The sequence below is a fragment of the Pelodiscus sinensis genome, chromosome 4 (assembly GCF_049634645.1).
Source record: "Pelodiscus sinensis isolate JC-2024 chromosome 4, ASM4963464v1, whole genome shotgun sequence".
Classification (NCBI taxonomy): domain Eukaryota; kingdom Metazoa; phylum Chordata; order Testudines; family Trionychidae; genus Pelodiscus; species Pelodiscus sinensis.
Window position 1 is genome coordinate 133,623,844 of NC_134714.1, and position 25,003 is coordinate 133,648,846.

General features: G+C 56.3%; 1 protein-coding gene across 3 annotated transcripts; it reads left to right on the plus strand.

The window, feature by feature from the left end:
• Positions 1–1,106: 1,106 nt before the first annotated feature.
• LOC102459278 (perforin-1-like) lies at positions 1,107–22,411 on the plus strand. 3 transcript variants are annotated; one of them, XM_075928669.1, is made up of 5 exons: positions 1,107–1,310; positions 6,722–7,145; positions 13,117–13,607; positions 17,312–17,897; positions 18,953–22,411. In XM_075928669.1, the coding sequence occupies exons 4-5, from the start codon at positions 17,365–17,367 to the stop codon at positions 20,070–20,072; spliced, it is 1,653 nt and encodes a 550-aa protein (XP_075784784.1). In that variant the 5' UTR covers positions 1,107–1,310; positions 6,722–7,145; positions 13,117–13,607; positions 17,312–17,364; the 3' UTR covers positions 20,073–22,411. The 3 variants fall into 3 exon arrangements, 2 of the variants coding, with proteins under 2 accessions (XP_075784784.1, XP_075784785.1); XM_075928670.1 differs by lacking the exons at positions 1,107–1,310; positions 6,722–7,145 and adding an exon at positions 8,122–10,208; XR_012903727.1 differs by lacking the exons at positions 17,312–17,897; positions 18,953–22,411 and having other exon boundaries at positions 1,128–1,310; positions 13,117–13,795.
• Positions 22,412–25,003: the final 2,592 nt, after the last annotated feature.

Consider the following 25,003-nt stretch of genomic DNA (forward strand, 5'->3'; position numbering starts at 1 on the left):
GGGGTGCTGGTGGGGGAAGTGAGGATGTGGGCAGGGTTGGGGGGCAGGGTGTGGGAGGGGCTCAGGGCTGGGGCAGAGGGTTGGGGTGCTGGTGGGGGAGGGAGTTAGGATGTGGGGGGGTTGGGGGCAGGGTGTGGGAGGGGCTCAGGGCTGGGGCAGAGGGTTGGGGTGCTGGTGTGGGAGGGAGTTAGGATGTGGGGGGGTTGGGGGGCAGGGTGTGGGAGGGGCTCAGGGCTGGGGCAGAGGGTTGGGGTGCTGGTGTGGGAGGGAGTTAGGATGTGGGGGGTTGGGGAGCAGGGTGTGGGGGGGCTCAGGGCTGGGGCAGAGGGTTGGGGTGCTGGTGGGGGAGGGAGTTAGGATGTTGGGGGGTTGGGGTGCAGGGTGTGGGAGGGGCTCAGGGCTGGGGCAGAGGGTTGGGGTGCTGGTGGGGGAGGGAGTGAGGATGTGGGCGGGGTTGGGGGGCAGGGTGTGGGAGGGGCTCAGGGCTGGGGCAGAGGGTTGGGGTGCTGGTGGGGGAGGGAGTGAGGATGTGGGTGGGGTTGGGGGGCAGGGAGTGGGAGGGGGCTCAGGGCTGGGGCAGAGGTCGGGGCTGGGGCACTCCCCGCGGGGGCGCAGTGGGGCGGACGCAGGCTCCCTGCCTGCCCCGGGCGCTGCTGCGGGAATACCGGGGGCTGCAGCACGAATCGGAGCCGGCTCCTCCGCAGCTCCCAGTGCGCGCGGCCCCCAGCCAATGGGAGCGGCGGGGCAGGGCCTGCAGCCAATGGCAGGGCGGGGCGTGGCCAGATGCGCTTCCCCGAGCGGGATGGAGCAGGAGCCAGTGACGTCACGGGCCCCGGCCAGGAGCACGGGATCGGGACGAGCCTGAGCAGCGCGCGCTCGCTGGGGCAGCGGGTGGAGTCTCGGAGCCCGGGCTGGGAGGGGGAGTCCCGCAGCCCCCCCCCCCCCCCGGTACCCGGGCCCCCCCCCAACCTGGCTGCAGCCGCACGTGTGAGCTGCTGGCGGCAGGAAGAGCGGCGGGGACCGCACCCCCCCCCCCCCCCTCCACCTCTTGCTGCAGCTGCAGGGATCGCGCGGGGCTGGGCGTGGCGGCGCCGTTTTGAAAAGCAGCCGAGCCCCGGCTGGGCAGGAGACGCGCCGAGCGGGGCGCGGGCGAGCAGAGCCCGGCGAGGGCGGGACCGGCCGTGCTGGGATGGGCCGGGGCGGTGAGCGCCGAGCGGCCCGGCACCGGCACGTCCTCTGGAGCCCGGGCTGCGGGCACTTCTGGGACCGGATCGCAGCAGAGTCCAGCCCTGCAAACGGGAAGGCAGAAGGTGGGAGAGGAAGGGGCTTGTGCCGAGGGGAGGGGGCAGGTCGGGAGAAGGGGGAAGGCACCAAGGGAGGGGTGGAGGAGAGACAAATGCCGGGGGGCCAAGTGCAGACAGTGAGGAAAAGGGCAGGAGGGGAGGTGTCAGTGGGAGGGGGACAGGGTGATGGTGGGAGAGGAGAGGAAAAGGGAACGGTATTGGGGGCCAGAGGGGGGAAGTGCTGGGAGAAGGCTTGAAAGAAGGGGTGGGGATGGAGCAAATCGTGTGAAGGCAAAGAGAGGTGTGAGGGGAACAGGGGCAGAGAGTGGTGAGGGGGTGGGCATCAGGGAAAAAGGGGGCGGGGGCAGTAAGGGAAGGGGGAGGCACCAGGAGGGTGCAGGGCTAAGGGAAGGTGCAGGTGCCAGGGGATTCTGGGGAGAAGCAGAAGGGCAGACACCTGCAGGGGACTGACCAGCACCAGAGGCGAGAGGCAGGGCAGGTGTGTAGAGGGAGGTGTTAGGAGAGGGGATGAGGAGGGGTAGCTCACATGATCGGAGTGGGGCTACGGGAGGAGTGGGCACGGTGGGGGGAGAGAGGCTGGTGGAAGGGAGCAGGTCTCAGGAGGGCTGAGGGCAGGAGTCAGGACAGCAGAGGAGGGTGAGGGGTTGGGGAGCTGATGGAGCAAGGGGAGACATGGCAGCAGAGGGCAAAGGCAGAGGTTTATAAGATATTTATTAATAACGTGGGTGCCACAGTGGCACGTCCGAACAAGCCGCATGAACTCAGTACAGGTGCACAACACAAAATCCATTCTGCTCATGGGAGGAAACTCTTAGAGGGAACCCTTCCCCCAGCCTCTCGGCCCCGAGTTAATGTCACACACATTGGGGTTAATGCAACTGCAGGATAGTTGCATGAGGGGGGTTTGGTGGGGGCCAATCTGACCCTGATTGGTAGGAGGATGGTGGGAAAAGTCCTTGGGGGAGGGGGGAGGTCACATGACACCTCTTACTTTTGGTCATGTGTCTATCTTGCCCTGAAAGGGTTGCCTCCAGAGGCCTGGCTAATGGGGCTTAGGGGTGTGGCTAATGGGGGAGTCAAAGTACATTTTAAAAAATTCTGTGGGTGCGCACCCTAATGAAATGTGCTGCGCACGCCTATGATGGGAAGCAGTGGAGCATGGAACAGCAGGGCTGGGTCCTAGTGAGAGTCGAAGGCGCTGCCTGCAGCACGGTCTGAGGGAGGGGGGTGGCTGCTGGGATCTCTGGGAAGGGGAGGGAGTGGGGGTGGAAGAGCAAGTCAGGCCTAGGGGCACCAGTTTCATAATCTCGTGTAGGGCACCATAAATCCTAAGGATGGCCCGCCCCCCATGTTAAATCCGTCACAAGGCATCTGCTGTGCCAAGCCCCACACTGCCCCAGTGGAGTGGTGAATGGGGGGTTCCCGGGGTTATTGGGGGTACAAAGTGTCCCCCTCCCCCACCTCCTGTGGTTTGGAGTCGGGACACACGGCCCTGCCGGGGGGCGGGGGGATTGGGGCTTGTTCAGGCTGCAGCAGAGCAGAGCGAGGGGGGATCCGAGAGCAGCCTCCAGCTCCCTGCAGGGGGCCCAGAGAGGCTGTTCTCAGGGGGGCAGGGGGAGGAGCGATGGGCTCCCCTTGCACTGGGGGAGGTGTGGGTGGGACATTGGGACAAACTCTTTCCCTGGGCGGGTGGGGAGGCCCTGGGCTGGGTTCCCTGGCGGGGGGGGGGGGATCTTTGTCCGAGGGGTGTTTCAGTCCCGGCCTGACCCAGCCCTGGCTGGGATGGTTGAGTTGGGCGGGTCCCGCTTTGGGCAGGGGCTGGACCTGATGCCTCCTGAGGGCTCTGCCCGCTCTGGGTTCTGGGGCTCTTCTCTGCCTGTCTGTGAGCTCCACGGGAGAAGAGGAAAAGCAAAGCGGGGGGGCACCCTGGTGGAGGAACAGGATGCTGGAAGAGAGGGCACCGTTGCACGGAATGACCAGGGCCGGCCCACAACATTTTGGCCCCTGGGGTGGGGAGTTCAAATGACGCCCCCAGTGCCCCATTTCTCCTGCCTCCTGTTGTGTCTCTTGCACCCTCCTTCCTCCAGCGCAGCTCTCCCCATCCTGTGCATCTAACGCAGAGAGAACACACACGCACCAGCAGCAGACACAATTTTCTACACTCTGGGTCCTTCTCTCACTCTCACACACACACACACACACACACACACACACACACACACACGGTCCTTCTCTCTCTCTCTGTCACACACACACTCACGCCCGCCCGTGCGGCTGCCTCACTTCTCATGGTAAGGCTGAACCTGAGAATGATGGGGGTGCAGGGCACAGGGTCCTACCAGCAATGGGGCGCAGGAGTGAGCCCAGTCCTGGAAATAATCGACGTTGCATCGCGCAAGAGGGTTTTTGTTGCTCAAGAAGGGCCAGTGTAGACGCTCCTTCTGTGCAAAAGCCTCCTCCGTGAAAATGGCGGCTCATTAGGTATGCAAATGAGGCTCAGCGATATTCCATGTTCAGCCTCATTTGCATATTTCTTGCGCAAGAACTGGCCAGTGTAAACATAGCCAGAGTGTCCTTGTAGGACTTCCCTTACTGGGGACCCTCTTTAGCTTCTGACCCCCTGGGAGGGGTGTGTGCCGGCCACAGCTTCCCACGCAGTGCGCTTGCAACTGGGAGATGGAAAATCTGCAACAAAGGCTATGTCAGCCCTGGCTGCTTGCACAAAAACATCTTGTGCAAGGGTTCATGTGCAAGAAGTCTTGTGCAAGAACACGTCCACACTGCCATGTGCGAGCTGTGCTTTTGTGCAAGAGCATCCATGGCAGTGCGGACCCTCTCTTGCGCAAGAAAGCTCTGATGGCTGTTTTAGCCAAAGGGCTTTCTTGTGCAAGAAATCCCTGCCGAACGTCCACACTGTGCTCTTGCGCAAGAGCTCCTGCACAAGAGGGTTACACCTGATGAAAAAGAGCATAGCTCTGGCACAAGACGCCCTCTCTTACCACGCCGTACGGTAAATTTCCTTGCGCAAGAGCGGGTGGGCAGTGTGGGGGTACATCTAGACTACATGGCTCCGTCGACGGAGCCATGTAGATTTGTTTGTTCGGTAAAGGGAAATGAAACCACGATTCAAATAATCGCGGCTTCATTTAAATTTAAATGGCTGCCCCGCTCTGCCGATCAGCTGTTTGTCGGCAGATCGGGGCAGTCTGGACGCTCCACTGCCAACATGAAAGCCCTTTATCGACCTCCCCGGTAAACCTCATCCTACGAGGCATAATGGGGAGGTTGATAAAGGGCTTTCAGTTCGGTGCGGGAGCGTTCAGACTAGCGCGCTGAGCCGACAAACAGCTGATCAGCTGTTTGTCGGCTCAGCGCAGCAGCCATTTAAATGTAAATGAAGCCGCGATTATTTAAATCGCGGCTTCGTTTCCCTTTGCCGATCAGCCTAATCTACATGGCTCTATCGATGGAGCCATGTAGTTTAGACAAACCGTGGATGCTTTGTGGATCCTTGCGTGAGAATGGCCATATTTGCGCGAGAAGCACTTCAGTAATGCCAACTCCTTTAGAATGGAGGCTCTGATTCTCCAGCACCAGCTGATCTATTTTCACCAACACTCCTGCCTGCCCACCTGGCCAAAGGAGAAAGGAAACAGGGAGGCAGAAAGGAGTGGTGTCGTACAGAACGTCGTTTTATAAGCGTCAGAGGGGTGGCTGAGTTAGTCTGTAACAGGAAAAACTTAAACAACAAAACAGTCGAGTAGCACTTTCAAGACTAACAAAACATTTTCACTTTGGCTACGTCTAGACAGGCATGATTTTCCGGAAATGCTTTTAACGGAAAAGTTTTCGGAAAAGAGCGTCTAGATTGGCACCGACGCTTTTCTGCAAAAAGTGCTTTTGCGGAAAAGCATCCGTGGCCAATCTAGATGCGCTTTTGCGCAAAAAAAGCCCCGATCACCATTTTCGCGATCGGGGCTTTTTTACGCAAAACAAATCCCAGCTGGCTACACTGGCCTTTTTGTGCAAAAGTTTTGCGCAAAAGGGACTTTTGCCCGAACAGGAGCAGCATAGTATTTCCACGAGAAGCCCTGATTTCAGGCACTAGGAAGTCAGTGCTTTTGCGGAAATTCAAGCGGCCAGTGTAGACAGCTGGCAAGTTTTTCCAGAAAAGCGGCTGATTTTCCGGAAAAACTGGCCAGTCTAGACACAGCCGTAGCTCAGAGTTAGGCAAAAGGCCCTCCATGGGTTGGACCTGGTCCGCGGAGGCCCTGCTGTGTCCCTGCCCCAGGCCAATCAGGGCGTGGGGGCAGGGGAGCACGTGACGTTTTCCCTGCTCTTCCCCCACCTTGCGAGCACCACGCGGCACCAAGGCAGGAGGAAGCGTCCCGCGCTCTCCCACCCTCGAGCCCTGATTGGCCTGGGGGTGGGATGTGCCCGGAGCCACCTCCTGCCCTACCAGACACATGGGTGCCTAGTGGGCAGGGGGGGGGCAAAGGGGCTCCCCCACCCCAGAGTAATCATGATCTGGGTAGGCCTACCCCTTGTTTCTACACTCTGGGTCCTAGTGCCCCTCCTTTCCACCCCACCCTCCCCACCGCACTCTGGCACCAGAGCCGGCTGCCTCCGCTCACCTCATGGCAAGGCCGAACCTGAGAAGGGTGAGAGAGCAGGGAGATGGGGGTGACGCCTGGCAAGGAGATGGGGGAGCAGGGCTCAGGGTCCGACCAGCAATGGGGGGCAGGAGTGAGCCCAGTGCCCTGATGGGAAGCACGGAGGTTTCTAGGGGCTGAGGGACCCGGCTTTGGAGCCTGCTCTCCCCTGGCCGGCAGGGCTGGCCCCAATGTGACTTTGCAGGGTTTGTCTCTCTCAGGTTTCACCTGCAGCCTCTCGAGCTCTTCACACCCCGGGGGGTGTCTGTGCTGGCCACAGCTTCCCGCCCCACAGGCTGTGGCTGGGCTCTGCAGGGGGCAGGAGCTGAGCCCTGTGGGGAGCACGGGGGGGGGGGGGGCTGAGACAATGAGAACCTCATGAGACTTTCAGTGGGGACTTGGTCCATCTCCAAAGTGCATCTCTCCCCGCAGGGGCACAGCCCTAGCTGCCAACGGGTCGTGGGGCCAAACCGGAGCATGTCCAGGTACGGCCTGCCCCCACTACAGAGTATGTGGCGGGGGGAACAGGATACCGGGTAGAACAGGCCTTGGGTCTCATCTGGGCTATCTGCAGTGTCCCTAACCAAAAGGTGTTCATTATGGGTTGGAGGGAGCGCAACGTACCCAGACTCTCGATGTCACTGGTATTCGGGCCCTACTTTGGGGAGCCCAGTGTGGTATTAACTTTAACAGCATGTTAATCTGTGGAACTCCCTGCTGCCTGACTGTTGTTAATGCAGGAACTCTCTGTGTTTTTCCCTACAGGGTGCTTCAGAGACTAACATCCCCTCCCCGCCATGCCCAGAGCCTGCTGCTTCTCTCCTCCCACCCCCAGAGTCTCAACTCGCTGCCACTTTTGCACGAAGGAAGAGTACAAGAAGCATACTGCCTTCATGCCCAGGCACAACCTGGCAGCGGAGGGCAGGAAAGGAGACTTTTCGGTGGCCCTTGTGCCTGGACTCATCCCAGTTTCAGTATGTTTTGTTTGATGGACCTAGGAAGCCACCTAAAAGCTGCCTGGGGGTGTTTCCCACTGACCACAGCTGAAGCAATGAAAAGAAATATGAGAGTTTTGGTGGTGACTGAATTCACCTGCAAAGTGCATCTCTCCCAGCACTGACACAGCCCAGTCCTAGCTCAACTTCGCTGTGGAGGCAGGAGCATGGCGGGACAGCGCTTCCCCCAGCAGGTTAGAGCAGGAGTATGCAGAGATGCCCCCACCGCACCCCGCATCTCACCCCACAGGGCGGGATTCACACAGAAAGGCCACTGAGGTCACGGGCCCAACACAGGAGCCCGGGATCCGGGTGGCTCCGAGCAGCGCGCGCCCGCTGGGACAGTGTCTGAGAGCCCAGGCTGGAAGCAAAGGGGCAGGGAAGAGATTCCTGCAGCCCCCTCCTCCGTCTGGCACCCAGCTCCCCTCCAAACTGGCTGCCGCCCCCGGCAGGACTTGAGCCGCGCATGTGAGCTGCTGGCGACAGGAAGAGCGGCTGAGATCACAGCTGCTTTCTCCCACCATCCGCCCCCCTCCCCGGCTTTGCTGCAGCTGCAGGGAGACGCACCTCTGAAGTCAGCGGGGGGAGCCCCCAGAACTGCCCCTCCCCGCACGCCTGGGTCCTCAGCCCGGCCGGGCCCGGGACGGTCACCACCAGCGGGGGGGAGGGAGATCTCTGGGCTCCCAGACCCCTCCTGGAGCGGGGAGAGAACCCAGGAGTCCTGCCTCTCAACTGTCCCTCCCGACCCCGGCCCTGACCTAAAAGGCCCCCCTCTGCCCCTTGTTAAATCCGTCACAAGGCATCTGCTGTGCCAAGCCCCACACTGCCCCAGTGGAGTGGTGAATGGGGGGTTCCCGGGGTTATTGGGGGTACAAAGCGTCCCCCTCCCCCACCTCCTGTGGTTTGGAGTCAGGGACACACGGCCCTGCCGGGGGGCGGGGAAATTGGGGCTTGTTCAAGCTGCAGCAGAGCAGAGCGAGGGGGGATCCGAGAGCAGCCTCCCGCTCCCTGCAGGGGGTCCAGAGAGGCTGGGGAGAGGCTGTTCTCAGGGGGGCAGGGGGAGGAGCGATGGGCTCCCCTTGCACTGGGGGAGGTGTGGGTGGGACATTAGGACGAACTCTTTCCCTGGGCGGGTGGGGAAGCCCTGGGCTGGGTTCCCTTGGGGGGGGGGGGGGGGCGGGGAATCTCTGTCCTGAGGGGAATTTAAGTCCCAGCCTGACCAAGCCCCGGCTGGGCTGTTTGAGTCGGGCGGGTCCCGCTTTAGGCAGGTGCTGGACTTGATGCCTCCTGAGGGCTCTTTCAGCGCTCGGGTTCTGTGCCTCTTCTCTGTGGCTATGTGTACACTGGTGGTTTCTTGCACAAGAACATCTTGAGCAAGGGTTCTTGTGCAAGAAGTCTTGTGCAAGAACATGTCCACACTGCGAGCTGTGCTTTTTCACAAGAGCATCCGTGGCCATGTGGGCGCTCTTTTGTGCAAGAAAGCGCCGATGGCCGTTTTAGCCATAGTGGTTTATTGCACAAGGAATCCCAGCCGAGCGTCCACACAGCCCTCTTGTGCAAGAGAGCTTCCACCTGTTAAAAAAGAGCGTAGCTCTTGCACAAGAAGCCCTCTCTTACCGCGCCGTAATGTAAATCTTGCGCAAGAGCGGGCGGGCAGTGTGGACGCTCTGCGGATTCTTGCCGAAGAGCGGTCGTGCTTGCGGAAATGGTGAGAGTGCAGGGAGATGGGGGTGACCCCTGGCAAGGAGATGGGGGAGCAGGGCTCAGGGTCCGACCAGCAATGGGGGGCAGGAGTGAGCCCCGTCCCCTGATGGGAAGCACGGAGGTTTCTAAGGGGCTGTGGGACCCGGCTTTGGAGCCTGCTCTCCCCTGGCCGGCAGGGCTGGCCCCAATGTGACTTTGCAGGGTTTGTGTCTCAGGTTTCACCTGCAGCCTCTCTAGCTCTTCACACCCTGGGAGGTGTCTGTGCTGGCCACAGCTTCCCGCCCCACAGGCTGTGGCTGGGCTCTGCAGCGGGGCAGGAGCTGAGCCCTGTGGGGAGCGCGGGGGGGGCTGAGACAATGAGAAACTCATGAGACTTTCAGTGGGGATTTGGTCCACATGCAAAGTGCCTCTCCCCCCGCAGGGCACAGCCCAGTCCCAGCTGCCGGCGGGTCGTGGGGCCAAACTAGAGCTCCGCTCTGGAGGCAGGTGAATGAGGGTGACCCTGCCCATGCCAGGTGCTGCTCAGATATCAACCAGGATTGTGGTCCCAGCCCTCCCGTTTTGAGCCACTAGCCCCCACTCTCCTTCCAGAGCAGTAACCCACGAATCCTGACTCCCAGCTCCCCTGATCTAACCACTAGACCCCACTTCCCTGCCAGAGCAAGGATAGAGCCCAGCAGTTCTGACTCTCAGTCAATGCTCTGCCCACTAGACCAGCTGTCCACTTTGCCGTTGATAGCCAGGTGACACAGTTGATCTATTTCGCTCAGGGACAGTTTACAGTGTCATGAGATTCTCTTCTGATCTGGGCCATCCTGTGCCTGAGAGTTTTCCCCATCTTCAACGTCTGCCTCTGGGACCCCCAGAGAGCACGTCCAGGCATGGCCTGCCCCCTGTTACCCACCAGCTCTGTGTTCTTGGGGAGCCAGGTAGTGACCTTCCAGGAAAACCATCCCTCCTCCCAGGCCTCTGCATGAACCAAAGGCAAAGCAAGGAAAAGGCCGGGGAAGACCCACCTAAACTCCCCCAGACAAGGGTGATAGAATTAAGGAAACACCCCAGCCTCCTCTGCATGGAAGATGGAGCAGAGAGACCTCTCCATTAGCACGCAGAATAGAGACCAGCTCTTCCAAGGCAGGAACCGCACCGAACTCTGGGAGCAGAGCAGTGCCTGATGGGAAATCTGCTCCAACAAACCCAGGCCTGCTCACCCCCAAATTAGTCATGATCAGACCAATTCTAGTAACGATCCTACTGCTGTCCAAAATACCGACACTGCCCCGTGGCATCGTGAGCTCATTCAAGGAACATCCCCCTTAACCAGGGGTGATCAGTCTCTATTGTCTCGCCTCTTTCTCTTCCAACTATTGTCCTGTCCCAAGAAAAACTGTCCTGATACCTGGATTTAAAACTGCATCAGTTCCATTGAGACGTCTTCATCTCCTGTCTGATCGTGCTGGGGGCTCTGCTCTGCTTGTCTCCTGCCCTCTGGACCCTCCGCTCCCATCACCACCTGGGAACCCCGCTCAGTGCAAGCTCCATGGAGTGATGAGGTCTCTCTCGCTCTCGCTCTTCCTTCCTCCCCACCCCCACCAAGCATAGCATCCTGACTGCCCTATGTAAACTGTTCTACGGTTAGCTAGCCCTAACATTTGTAATGAGTTTCCATTTAGATTTAATATTGTAACTGTTTGATCTCTATTCACCACTCAGAAATCAATCACTTCCTTTGTTAAGCTGGTTGCTTCTTTCTTTCTTTCTTTCTTTCTTTCTTTCGCTCACTCTTCCTCAGGGGGTGTTTTGGCTTCCCCATTCGCTCTGCAACAAGGCTTCTTGTCCCCAAGCGAAAGATCCCTGGAGGGCCCAAATTCCTGTGGGGTTTGCTCATCGTGTGGTATCCCAGGGAATGATTGTGGTGTGGGAGTGGGGATGGGGGTGTTGAACCTGGGGGTGTATGAGGAGGCAGCTTCACTTGCTGTTAAACAGCCCACGGAGTCCAAAGGCCCACGAGGGAGCAGTGTGGCGTTGCTGTGAACCCAGCCTGCTGAGTCCAGGGACATGGGAGGGGTCAGCGTGTGGGTGCTGAGTCCCCAGTCCTCTCAGACGGGCTGTTAGTGGGGTGAGCGTCTGGGTGTTGCTAAGGTGGGAAGACCCCGTCCTGAGGAACCTACTTCCTACAGGGGCGCTCCAGTGGGAGGGGAATTGGAGCAGGGAGAATTCGGCTCCATAGGAGAGCACAAGCAGCACACGGATAGAAGTATGACCCTCCTGCAGCTCCCTAAGGGTAACCCTAAGAAATGAGCATTGGGCAAATCTGGTAACACCCCAGTACAGAGGATGTGGCGGGGAGACAGGATAACGGGTAGAACAGGCCCTGGGCCTGATCCAGGATGGCAGGGAGGGGCAGGACGTTGGACTAGGTGAACTCAGGAGCTAACAGCAGTGGAGCTAACCGAAGGGTGTTCATTACGGGTTAGAGGGAGCACAATGTACCCAGGCTCCCGATGTCTCTGTCTGGAGTGTCGTACCTCGGTGTCTTGTACCTCAGTACCTCCGGTGGTCTGGACTGCCAGTGTCAGCATCGTCTGGTCAGGGTGGTCCTGGCGCTCTCCTGACAGGACCTCTACTCAATCGGTGATGATAAACTTTCACCTGCATGCGTAACAATCGGTGCTCCCTTTATCTAGAGCGTTAGACCCCGTGCACTTGGGTCAACACAGGAGATCTCTGAGAGGCCCCGGAAATGACAGATGCAGGCCAGGTTTGAAATCAATCGAACAGGTTTATTGTCAAATGCGAAGCTCTACCAGTTGGTAACAGAGATCAGTCCAATGTGACACCACTGGGCACTATGGCCCGCGTTGACAAGGTACCAGGTCGGCCGGAGAGCACCCTCTGCGGTGTCCTTTTATAGACAGGTACAAACAACTTACATCATTTCTTTACGTACCAGGTTACCACCCTGTGTTGCCTAGTTACCACCCCTCACCTTACAGAAGGGGAGCTTCCTTACTATCCTTCATACTGTCAATTCCGACCTGGTCCTGAACCTAGGTCGGTCTGTGCATTCGTGTTTAGGGAGGCTTTATACCAAAACATTCCTTAAGATGTTCCATTACTCCCTTTGGGATTATGTAAGCGGGGGAATGGTCCCGCTCTTGTGGGGAACTTTCCTGGCTTCTATACACCCCGGTGAAATGAAGCAGCGAAAGGATCTGAGTCCCCGCTCCCACTTCCTTTACCCCACGGCTCCCTGATCCTGAGGGCTCCCCCTCCACTCTCCTGAGTAGCAGAGCCCTCGAAACCCCAACAAGGCTGGGCCCAGGTTTCCTGGGGCTTAATCCCTGACCTTGTAGTCACTAGGGGCAGGCGTTAGGGTGTCCCCACTCCGAGGTGCTCTCTTTACACTGCAGGCCTTCTGGGCCCAGTGATCACTTCATAAGGTTCAAAGCAAATACAATTTATTAAACATCAACTGATTAAAGAGAAAAGAATAAGGAAAAAATGAGACTGGTTAAATGAGAACACACAGCCCTGCTCTGTAGCACAGGGACATCAACACAGCAGCCTGCAGAGTGTAAGGACAGTTCACAGTCTCTTCCTTAGAAGCCCTGGATGTGCTGCAAGGGGCTGCAGGCTGGACACGCTTGCACTGGCAGTGACCACACAGCCTCAGTCTCTAAGTGGCCAGACCCCTCTCCCAGTCCAGAGCCTTTCCCCACACTTTGCAGGTCCCAGTAGCTCACCACATCCAGCTGCAGGCTGTGCTGCTTGGCCAGTTCCAGCTCCTTGTGTTGCTTCTCTGTTCCTTTTGGCTTTCTGAGCACTGCCAGTCTGCTGCTCAACACAGGGTCTGCACTGCTTGGCCTGTCTGTGTCTGGTTCTGTCGCTGCAGGACTTCTTCTTGTACTCCTCTTTCAGCTCTCTGTCTTTGCAGGACCTCTTCTGCACACAGCTTGTTTGTTCAGAGACAGAGCCAGAACAATCCCCACTTACAACCTGTCAGTCAGGCTGAGCTGGAGTGTTGACTGCTTTCCATTGTCTCTGGGGTCTGTCAGTCTCATGAACCCTTCCCCTTCTGAAGCTGGTAAACCAAAAAACTCCCACAGAGTTTTAGTAAGGGGTAACAGTCCCCTTACACTTAGAATCTGTACCCAGTGCCTCCCTGTGTCCTAACTTACACAATCACGGAGTTATCAGTAAGGCCTTTTTCTTGGCTCCTGTGTTACTGAACCAAAGTCTTGCTCACTAGATTGCAAGGCCTGTTGCTGTTTTCATGTTACAGGCCTCTATTTAGGCCTGCTGACTCCATATTACTGACCCTCAACTTACTACAACTGGAATTTGGGCCTTGCTTTGGGGGGCACAGTGCAGTATTAACGTTAACAGCATGTTAACCTGTGGAACTCCCTGCTACATGATTGCTGTTAATGCTGGAACTCTCTGTGTTTCTCCCTACAGGGTGGTTCAGAGACTAACATCCCCTCCCAGCCATGCCCAGAGCCGGCTGCTTCTCTCCTCCCACCCCCAGGGTCTCAACTCAATGCCAGTTGTGCACGAAGGAAGAGTACAAGAAGCATACTGCCTTCATGCCCAGGCACAAACTGACAGCTGAGGGCATTGACGTGACCAAGTTGGCCAGAAAAGAGTCTTTCTGGTGGGCCCTGTGCCTCAATTCACTGATTGTTTCTTCTTCATGAGACATTGACACGGGTTCAGCCCAACCCAGTTTCAGTATGTTTTGTTTGATGGACCTGAGAGGCCACTTCAAAGCTGCCTGTGGGTGTTTCCCACTTACCACAACTGAAGCAATGAGAAGAAGTCATGAGACTTTTGGTGGTGACTGAATTCACCTACAAAGTGCATCTCTCCCAGCAATGACACAGCCCAGTCCTAGCTGCCGACAGGCCGACGTGAGGCCGAAATAGAGCTCAACTCAGCTGTGGAGGCAGGTGAGTGATCGGTGGGTCTGCTCAGACTCCGGCCAAGACAGGGAACCCCAGCTGAGATCGGGGACCCCATCGTGCCAGGCACTGCTAGGACCCTGGCTGACATTGAGGACCATGTAGTGCCAGGCACGACTCAGACCCTGGATGTGACTGGGGACCCCATCACACTGAGCTCTGCTCAGACCCAAGGGAGCCATCTGGGAGAGCTTCAGTAATTCCCTCTGCAGTTTGAACCCCTGGATTCCATACTTGAGGTCTCCTTAAAGCTGCATGCCCTGGCTCTAGAGGCAGCTCTTAAATGCAACAGAATTTGAGCCGCTTGCAGCTTCGCCTTTGGAGCAGGGAGGCAGGTGATTAAGGATAGAAAAGGCTGGGCATTCCAGTCATTGACGGATCCTTAGCTCATCATGAAAACACTGCCAGAGGCAAGAGAGGGAAGTTCCACTTAAAAGAGATGAGAAAAAAAGAGCAGGAATGAGTGTGGTGCTGTTGGGATTTGCATTTGGCTGTTAAAGGTGTAAATCTGCTTGAAAAAGGGGGGTAAACAGAGAGGTGGCAGCATGTGCAGATACTGCACAATAACTCCAAACAGCGAAGTCCAAAGCTGACTGCAAAGAGTTACAAAGGGATCTCCCCAAACTGTGTGACTGGGTAACACAAGGGCAGAGGGAATTCAGTGTTGACAAGTGCAAAGTAATGCACAGGGCAAAGTATAATCTTAACAATGGATACAAAATAACCGATACCATTCAAGAAAGAGATCTTGGAATCCTTGTGGATCGTTCCCTGACAATGCCTGCTCGGTGTGCAGCCGCCGTCTAAGAAGCAAACAGAATACTGGGAATTATTAGGGAAGGAAGAGATCATAGGAAGGAAAATGTCATTTTACGCCCCCATCTTGAATACTGAATGCAGGTCTGGTCACCCCATCTAGAAAAGGATACATTGGATTTGGAAAAGATGTAGAAAGGTCAACAGAAATCATTGGGGGCAAGGAACAGCTTCCATATGAGAAGGAATTAACAAGACTGGGGCTTTTCAGCTTGCAGAAGAAATGACTAAAGGGTGGGGGGATATGGTAGAGATCTAGAGAATCGTGAAATGTGTGGGGAAAATAGAACCAGGAAATGTTATTCATTCCTTCACTAACACCATAAGACGCTGACCAATTCAATGTACAGGGAGCAGTTTTAAAACCCACAAAATACATTATTTTTTCACTGTCGGATTCTGGAACTCTTTGTCAGGATCTGGTGGAAAGGCCCCAACTATAACATGTTTCCCATAAGAACGAAATATATTCCAGGAGGGTAAGTCCATTAGTGGCTACTAGCCAGAATGGGGAGGGATGGTGTCCCTTGCTTCTGTTTGGCAGACGCTGGGAATGGGTGACGGGATGCATCATGATGTTTGCCTGCTCTGTTTATTCCTTCTGAAGCACCGGGCATTGAGTTGCTATTGACTGACAGGGTACAGGGCTAGAAAGACCATGGGTCTGACCCAGTATGGACATTCGGTGTTTTTACATAGAACTGAAATGTATCTGCCCTCTCGCTGTGACCCACGAGACCCCACTGCCCTCCCAGAGCGGAGAGAGAACCCAGGAGGCCTGACGGGGTCTCTGTCTCTCCAGAGTTAGTAACAGAGTAAGAACAGACATTAAAAAGTTAAAGCTACCTAATGTCTCTTCAGGGACTTGCCACAAGATGTCAGAATACGTTAGAGAGGACTAGGTCTAATCGTTATTTAGTTTCTTTCTTTTATATGGGAATTAGATACAGGGCTTCTGTCCGCTAACTGCTCAGTGGTCTGCAAGAAAAATAGGTTTTGTGACACCTTAGTAGCCTTGGGAAGAGGTGATATATGTGGGGGAGGGGAGCGAATAGGTTTGGTCTCCCCCAGGTTGCTGTGTGGCTGGTACTCAGCAAGCTTAGTAAAGCTTCTGAAGCTGCTGACTTCAGTCTGGCCCCCCCCTGCTCTCACTCTCTTCCCCTCCCCCTCCAGGGAATTCATAGGTCTTGCCCCTCTCCCCCCCTCAAAAAAAAAATCTGAAATGGTGCATCTATTCAGAGCCTGCCCACAGTTGGGGACTCTATTGCAAAGGTCACAGCTCAGTCTGTGGCTGAGAGCGGGGACCCTAATCTCACACACATTGCAGCCAAAACTGTGGTCCCCAATTCTCCCTCTGTAAGCAGCTAATCCCCACACTCCTCCCAGAACGGTAACCCAGGAATCCTGACTCCCAGCACTAGACTCCGTTCCTCTGCCAGAGCAACAACAGACCCCAGCAGTCCTGACTCTCAGGCTCATGCTCTAGCCACTAGACCAACTTGCTGCTCTGCTGTTGATAGCCAGGGGACTCAGTTGCTCTATTTCATCTCAGGGGCAGCTGGTAATGTCGTTCTGTTTGGTTTTTTTGCTGGCAAAAAGCAGGTGGGCAACAGATTGAGACTGGGGGCACCAGCAGCATTCGTGAGGGGCAGGAACCCCATGGCTCGGTAACAGGGGACTGTGGGTCAGGATTTAGGGCACTAGCAGAGTGGGAGGAGGTGATGGAGAGAACCCTGGGGCTGCGTTGGCAGGGGGCTGTGGGTCAAGATACAGGGGCATGGACTGAGGCAAGCCATCAATATTTGGATGTGATTTTTCTGCCTGCTGCTGCCGAGCTGAGTTCAGACATTTCCTGTCCTCTCCACGCTGAGGCGGCCGCCATCACAGGATGCTGAGCTGTTACCCCCTTCCTGCCCGAGCCCCCACTGCGATACATTTTCCAACCTCAGTGGAACCCATTTGAAATGTGCCTTTCCCACGGCCGCCCTGTGGTTAGTCAGGGGAGGGAGGCCGAGCGAGGGGGGAGTGGGTCAGAGTTTCTGGGGCAGAAGCCAGGGGACAGGATCTGAAATGGGAGGGTGCATGGGGACGCTCTGGGGAGGCCGGAAGCGTCCTGCCCTTGGGCCTGACCCAGAGCAAAAATATTAAGGCGGCAACTCCAGATGCTGGGGCTGTTGCTGACCATGAGAACCTCAAGAAAATGACCCTTCAGCAGTGGTTGAACATAACAACCCTCTTCTCTGCATGGCCACTAGGGGGGCCCAGAGGTTCTACAGCCCAGCCTGCCCCAAACTCCCCCTCACCACCAGGGGGCCGATCTCTTGCAAGCCACCGACCAATTACAGGCCCTGGGCTCTAGGGCACTGCCCCCTAGTGGCCCAGTGGGGAGCTGCAATGACCCCTTCTCTTGCATGCTCTACACTAGCCATGTATAACCATACCGCCCCCTTATGGTCAGTGCTGGTACTGCAATACTGAAAAACAGAAGGGAAGGGAATGCTGCATGTGAGGTTGCCTGGAGGCAAACATGCAAATGAGCAGATCTCGACAAATCACTGAATCTACTTGCACGTGGCTAATAGATTTCAGCCAGTTCACGGGTGGCAAGTGCAGGTGCAATGCGGGTCTTGCGCATGCACGGTGCGGGGCTGGCGAGTAGGTTTCGCCACCGTTTGTGAAGCCCTGCAAATGAGGTATCACATCATCTCCATATAACCTCCAGCATCTCTACAGCCCAGAGCTTGTGTAGGTTGCTATAGAACATGGCTGATGTCATGGCTGGTAGGTGGGTGTCTCTATCTCTACAACAGTGTTAACCCATGGAACTGCCACTGTAGTGCCATTAATTCTGCACCTCTCTGTGTCTTTCCCTCTAGGGAGGTTTGAAGGCAGCAGCACCTCCTGGCTAGGGAAATCCATCATCTCAACCATGCCCGGATTTGATACTTTCCTCCCTCTCCTCCTCTTCATCTTCCCTGGGGCTTCCTCCCATTGTCAAACATACACGGCCAATGAATGCAAGAAGCACACGGCCTTTGTGCCTGGTCACAGCCTCGTTGGCGAGGGCATCGACGTGACCACGATGGAAAGGAAGGGAGCCTACCTGGTGGACAGCAGCACCTGGCAGCAACCAGACGGCACTTGCACCCTGTGCCGGAACCAGCTGCAGGGCGGGCAGTTGCAGAGGCTGCCACTGGCGGCGGTGGATTGGCGGGTCCGTGTCTTGTGCCGCAAGAAACTCAGCAGCTCGGTGCAGCAGTCGGGGATGGGCCTGATGCAGTCGGCGGCGTCCGCGGTGCAGAACGACTGGAAGGTGGGGCTGGACGTTCCTGTGAAGCCCAAAGTGAATGTCCAGGTGAATCTGGCCGGATCGCACTCCAAACTGGCTGATTTCGTGGTGGAGCATTCGCGGAAGGACAAATACAGTTTTGTGAGCCACGAGGTCTCCTGCAACTACTACCAGTGAGAGCCGGGCTGGGTTGGGAGGGCTCAGTTGAAACAGGGGTAACAGCAACAACACACAGTGCCAGGGATGTTCCCCTCTAGGGGGTGTTCATGGGCACCCAGGTTGTGTCATCTTTGGAGATTCCCAGAACAGGTCCAAGCAGACGTAGGCACCAACTTCCCCTCTAGCTGGGTGGTGCCTTCCACACTCATGCCTCAGGTCCCACCTGCACTCCAGCCCTTCCCGAAATCTCCCTCCCCATCTCTTCCTTCAGCCCCCATTCTTACAGTATTGCACCCCCTTCGCATTCACGTCCATGTCTGCCCCACCTTCTCCCCCCAAGTACACCCCATCTCCACTCGTCCCCCTCCCTGCTGGAGCTCCCAGAACACCATCCAATAGCTACCTTGGCACTGTAGAAACAGCAGGAGAGCAAAGGGGGAGGCAGGCTGGAGCGAGGGGAGCTTGGTTCCGTCCCCACGAACTGTTCCCTGTGCATTCTCCGGGGCATGGCGCCACCAGCCCATCTGCTCAAAGGCTGGTGAGGCCAGGCTGCCTTCCTGAGTGTCGGGAGAGCCTGGGTGTCACGGGCCCATGTGACCTGCTGCCGGTGGAGTTGCTGGTTCCAACCCAGCCTGGGAGGCAGGACAGGCTGGCTCCTGGACACGGGCCTTTTCCAGGGCAGGGCATGGAGCACAGGACCCTGCCCTTCCAGATGGCACCATGTCTCGATGAGAAGGGTCTTACACCCCAAGGAAGGGGACTGGCCGGCAAGGGAGGCCGGGAATGGGACAGGGGGCTGGGACCGGAGAGCTAGGGGGGATTTTCCTCTCTTGTGTGTCAGGGTTCCTGTGTGCTGTGGCCAGAGTATGGGACGTCCATAAGGACTGTCAAGTATCTGGCAATATCCCCGGCAAGGCAGTGGGTGCAGCAGGCTGGGGAGGCTGCTCTTAGTAGGAGCCACATGCTTAGTCCTTTGGTCGTGGGTTGGCCGGGGCCGTAGGAGATGCCAATAATGATCACAGCTGACTGGCCAGGCTGAGCTCACTCCGCACCTTGTGTCCCTGGGCAGGTTCCGGGTCAGCAAGACGCCCCCTATCACCAGCCATTTCACTGAGGCCCTGGAGAATCTCCCGGAGCAGTACGACAGCAACTCCAAGGTGGAGTACCAGCAACTCATCAACAACTACGGCACCCACTACGTGACCCAGGTACGGCTGGGGGGCCGGGCCCGGGACGTGACAGCCGTGCGGGTCTGCGAAGCGGCGCTGAGCGGCTTGACAGATGACGAGGTCAAGGACTGTTTGAGCGCAGAGTCAGCTGTGAGTATAGGACCTGCCTCAATCAAGGGTGGGTACAGCAAGTGTGAGGAGGCAAAGAAGAAGGAACAGGTTAAGGGGAGCTTCCACGAGACGTATCATGAGCGCCACGTGGAGGTGGAGGGAGGACAGAGCACAACCGACGTCCTCTTCTCCGGGCAGGACGCCAAAGTCTTCTCAGTTTGGATGGAGAACCTCAAAGCCAGCCCAGGCCTGGTGTCCTATTCCCTGCAGCCCATCCACAGCCTCGTAAAGAACAAACCCAAGCGGGAGACACTGAAGCGTGCGGTGAGTGAGTACATCCTTGAGAGGGCCCTGCGGAGGAATTGCACCCAGAGCTGTCCCCCAGGGACCCAGCGCAGCGCCCATGACCCCTGCTCCTGCGTCTGCCCTGGGGGTGCCGAGACCAATGGCATGTGCTGCTCGCGGGAACGTGGCCTAGGGAAGCTGATCGTGACTGTGCAGAAAGCCAGTGGCCTCTGGGGGGACTACGGTTCTGCTACAGATGGTTTTGTCAAGGTCTTCTTCGAGAGCAAGGAGCTGCGGACCAACACCATCTGGAACAACAACAATCCCACCTGGAACGTCCACTTGGACTTCGGCACCGTCCGCCTCAACAGCGCCAGCAAGATCCGCGTGCAGGTCTGGGACGAGGACAACAAGTGGGACGATGACAAACTGGGAAACTGCGACATCGAGCTGGAGTCTGGGGGGCCCCACCAGAAGGATTGCTACATGAACCACGGCCGCGTCTGGTTCCAGTACAGCCTGCGCTGTGGGCCCCACCTCGGGGGTCAGAAATGCCTTGACTATGTCTCCCAGCCACCCCGGCAGAGCACAGCCAAAGGGAAGGAGGCAAAGGCCTTCTGGTGAGCCCCTTAGAGAGGGGATCAGAGAGGGGCCGTGGTGTGCTCTGGTCAATTGCGCTCCCTGTGCGACCATTTCTTGCTACCGCTCTGCTGATGCTATTGGGCTTCGTGCTGCCGCTCCTGCTTGCGAATTCAGGTCTCCTGTGCCCATTACTCTGTTCCTGTGAGTCCATCATCCTCACTCCTCCCTCTGGGGAAATAGCCCATGAGAAACAGCCCATTCCGGATCCTGCTTCCCATTGCGTCCAATGAGCGCAGCCATCGTCTGTATCCATTAACCAACAAATTTACTGCATCCAACCAGTCCAGCCTGCCCATCCAGCCAATTGCCAGCTAAGCAAAAACCAATGGCTGTGTTTAGTTTATCTGACTTATTGAAACAACAAACCACCAACTGGATTTAGTGTCTCCAATTTATCCATCCTACCAAACAGATCAAAGAATGGATCTTGTCTGTGTCCCATATCTGTTCATCCATCCATCGGTCCATCCATTCATTCATCCAATCAATGGGTGTATTTTAGTACATCCAACATGCACAACAAACCAATCCATGATTGTCTCCAGTGCATCCAAACAGCCAATGAATTTAGGTAGCATATCCAACGTGCATGACAAACCAACCAATGAATTATCCAGTGCATGAAAACAACCAATGAATTTATCTAGAACAGCTAATCTGACGTGCCAGCCTGCCAGCCAACCAATAATGTGTTTATTACATACAAACGATCTGGTCAACCAATAAACACGAGTGCTGAGTGGCACCAATGTAACCAGCCAACCAAAGAGATGTATTTAGCCTATCTGCCAAATGAAGTATCCAACGTATCCGTCCAGCTAAATGACCAGTGTGTGCATCCTAGTCTCAGCCTACCACTGAGATGAGGCACATCCACAGTATGGTTATATGCTGTCTGCATGTCCGTCAGGATGTCACATGAGCCTCTGGAGTGTGCTGATTGGTCCAAAAGCAACCCATGGGCGGTGGATTGAGAAGCACTGATCTAATACATCCAGGGCAACTAACCATCCAACCAATGACCTAAGTAATGTCCTAATGCCAACCGATTAGTCAACCGACAAGCTGTGCTACCCATCCTCCGCCCCATGTATCCCCCCGCCCCCACCCATTCTATTTCTCTGTCTGGTATAGCCGCTTGAAAGGTGCACAGCTCAGCCCTGTCTCACTGTGGCTTCAGTCATTAACTCTCTGAAGAAACCTGAAGACTCTCCAGAAATGGGCGTGATTCTAAACACACAGCGGGTGGGCTGGGCTCCAGGGGGACCTTACGGGCTGGTCCCTAACTGTCGTTACTTTGCACAGTTATCTAATGGTCTTGGGTTATTTATGGGATCATGAGTTCACAGGTCTCACCGACCACCCAGCTGGATTTATTCTGCTCAGTTGGCCATCAGAAATGATGACATTTCCCTCATAATCAGTAGGAGTCAGAGTGAACACCCAGAACAACATGGGCTATGATTCTGGCTGTCAGCAGCGTTAAGATCGCGCTGCATTCAGATCACATCGGGAAGGGTGTATTCCCCCTACATGAAGGTTGAAAACATATTCTTGACTCACACCTACCTGCGTCTACTGGAAGTCTAGATCAATAGCTTCATGGTGCACCTTAGCAATAGAGGGAGACTGGTTAATTCTGAACCCTACTGACAACAACTTAAATATCTCCAATCTGGAAAACTGCCATGCACTCTGCAGCTTTAGTGCACAACGATTTGCTTCTGGGGGCATTCCAGGTCTCTAGGTCTTTGGGAATGTATCTCCCTGCTTCAATAAACATTTCTGAAAGCATATTTCGAAGCTGGAAGCCTTTGTAATTCTTCTAACCTCAGTGGGCTGCACCGCATTGTAGCGTAGAAACGAGCGGGTGCAATGCCGGCTTGGGAACACTAGCGGCTGCCAACTGCCCGTGTCTGTGGGCTGCGGGTGGTTTCAAGGGCCCAGCTGCTGGACAGAGGCAGGTTGGGAGGCCTCGACCCCCATTGCATTGCAGCACGAGCTGCACTGGTGCACAGTCCCCCATCTCCCATGACTCCTGTCCCTTCCCATGAGGCTCCTTCCCAGCCCTCGCTGGGAAACCTGGCGCCCTCTTCCTTAGGCAGGGAGGGGACGCAGCGATATTCCCACAGGAGACCCACCTGCTGTACCTCCAGGCTCACGTAGAAGGGCGGACATTGAATCTCATCCATGTCTGCACCCCAAGGCCCGGAACTGGTGCGTTTCTTTCATCGGGCATCCAGCTTCCTTGGCACCTCGGATCCGCGCGCGCGCCTGGCCCTGGGCAGGGATTTGAATACCGTGGGGAGCAGCGGGACAGCTCCGGGACTGAGAACAGGGAGGCCACTGTGGATAAGCTCAGGGAGAATCGTTGGTCCCTCCTGGGTGCACGTGGCGTGACCACCGCTCGGACAAGGGTTCCACCGTGAGCTCAGTCCGGGGGGAGGTCGGTCAGTTGCCCCGTTCCTAACTGGAACGTATCTGGCTTTCCAGTTCCATCTTGCCTGGGCCCACCCCTCCCTGTTTGGCTGGCCCTATTCTTGGACCACCGTTTCTCACCTCGGCGAGGCCGGGGCTGGCCTATCGGCGGTTGGGTAACAGCTTGCAGGTGGATGTGGCCTCCGTGGCATCCTTCCAGACAGTCTAGCTGGCCCGGTGAGGGGTTGGAGCGGCCACCCACTGACCCCGGGGGCAAACGCCCCTCCCTGAGCCATGGTGGGCTCACCTGGATGACTCACCTGGGAGGAAGCCGGGGGCGGGGCCAGTGATATAAAGGGTCGGCCTGCAAGGCCAGTGGGGGGCCTGCCAGAGAGGGAGCCAGAAGCCTCCCCAACCCCGCCTGCCGAGGAGCCAGAGCTGAAGGGGGAACCGGAGGCGGAGGAAGAGGACAATTGGCCTGGGCCTCTGTGCCCACTGCTGGAGGACTACCAAGCGGGCCTGCTGTTGTGACTGGAGGTTGCCAACCGATGCGGCCTGAAGGACCCACCACGTTGCCAGGTACAGGGTATGGAGGGGAGAATTGGAGCCGACCTTGGTCTGGCTGAGGGTCAGCTGGCTGCAGTGTGGACCCCCGCTGACCCCAACATAACAGGTCAGTGAGGGTATGTCTACACTAGCTCGTTAGTTCGAGCTAGGTAGGCAAATAAGGGTAACCGGAGTTGCAAATGAAGCCCAGGATTTAAATATCCCGGGCTTTATTTGCATATTCCCGGGCCCCGCCATTTTTAAATACCCCTTAGTCCGAACTCCGTGCCCGCAGCTACACGTGGAGTCATGTGACCCCTCTAAGAACTCGCCCCGCTTCCCTCTACCAATCAGGAAGGGGTTTTTCCCTGTAGGACCACCCTGCGAACTGCTTTGACCAATCGGGGGGCAGTTCTGGGACCGGATGACCTGCCCAGAAGTGGGTCATGTGACCCCTCTAAGAACTCGCCCCGCCTCCCTCTACCAATCAGGAATGGTTTTTCCCCTGTAGGACTGCCCCGCGAATCGCTTTGACCAATCGGGGGGGCAGTTCCGGGACCCGTTGACCAGACCGGAAGCGGGTCATGTGACCCTTCTAAGAGCTTCCCATGACACCCTCTGCCAATCAGAGCATAGCACTTCCCCATAAGTTCTAGCGCCACACAAAAGAAGCCATCTTGTTTCAAGAGCGCGTGTTTCAGAGAGCGTGCAAACACTGAGCGGAAACATGGCTTCTTTCACCAACTTTGTTTTGGTGCCGAGAAGAAAGCGCTACATCAGCGACAGTTCTGAGGAGGAAGGAGAAGTTGAAGGGAGCCCTTTGGCCCAGCCACTGATGGATACACCAGTATCTGACGCCGAAACCCAACCGCTCACGAGGCAGCCCGACGAGCTAGATGGCCTGAAGGAGGAAGGTGCCCATGGCTCCCAGGAGTCGGACAAAATGCATGGAAAAGAAGTCAAACGGGTAAATGAAAGATCGAAGTTGGGGCATCATGGGGTTAGGAAACCGGGATTTTGTAAACTTTAAATAAAAAATGACCAGAGCGTCTTACATTATTTCTTTCTGGCAATCTCTCGACAGCTTGACAATGCCTTTCTAGCTGACCCTCAGACCCAGGACAGCATTGCATCGGACAAGGAAGACGAACCGGGCCCACCTTGGTTTTGCTCAACACCGATACAAAGCATTGAAGAGAACGCCAAGGATGACGGCCATGAAGAATTCAGGAGGTGGCTTGGCATTGACCGAGTTGAGCCAGTAGCACATCATAAGCGTAAAAAAGTGATGCGCTCTATTGTACGCGTTGGTGTTTATACTGTCCTTAGTCACTGTCTTAGGACCAAGCTTTTTGAGGACTGTGAGGGCTGTGTCATAGATGCGCCAGCCCAGCGGCACCATGACTGTGTGACTTGGACTCCAGAGGATATAAACTGCAAGCTCCGGGGCCTATGTGCTGAACTGTGTTTGGAAAGCTTATTAAATACTGTTATTGCTGTAGGTTATGCTATGCAATGTCTGTGTGTAACTCAAGAACACTTAGCAGAAGGGGTGACTGGTAAATGCAGTGCAATTCAGTCAAGATCCTCACAGTGTTTTAAAGACCATGACCAAGCCAAAAGACGCCTGCTTAGAGCGTTATATTGAACGTCTGGTGCGTACAAAAAGTTACAGAATCCTGCTTAAGAAAAAGACTATTTGTAATGTAAGGGGACTGTTACCCCTTACTAAAACTCTGTGGGAGTTTTTTGGTTTGCCAGCTCCCAGTTTCAGAAGGGGAAGGGTTCATGAGACTGACTGACCCCAGAGACAATGGAAAGCAGCCAACACTCCAGCTCAGCCTGATTGACAGGTTGGACAGGCCAGTGAGGAAGGGGAGAGGCCAGGCCCCGTCCTCCCTGTGAGCTGGGATTGTTCTGGCTCTCTCTGAGCAAACAGAGAGCTGAGA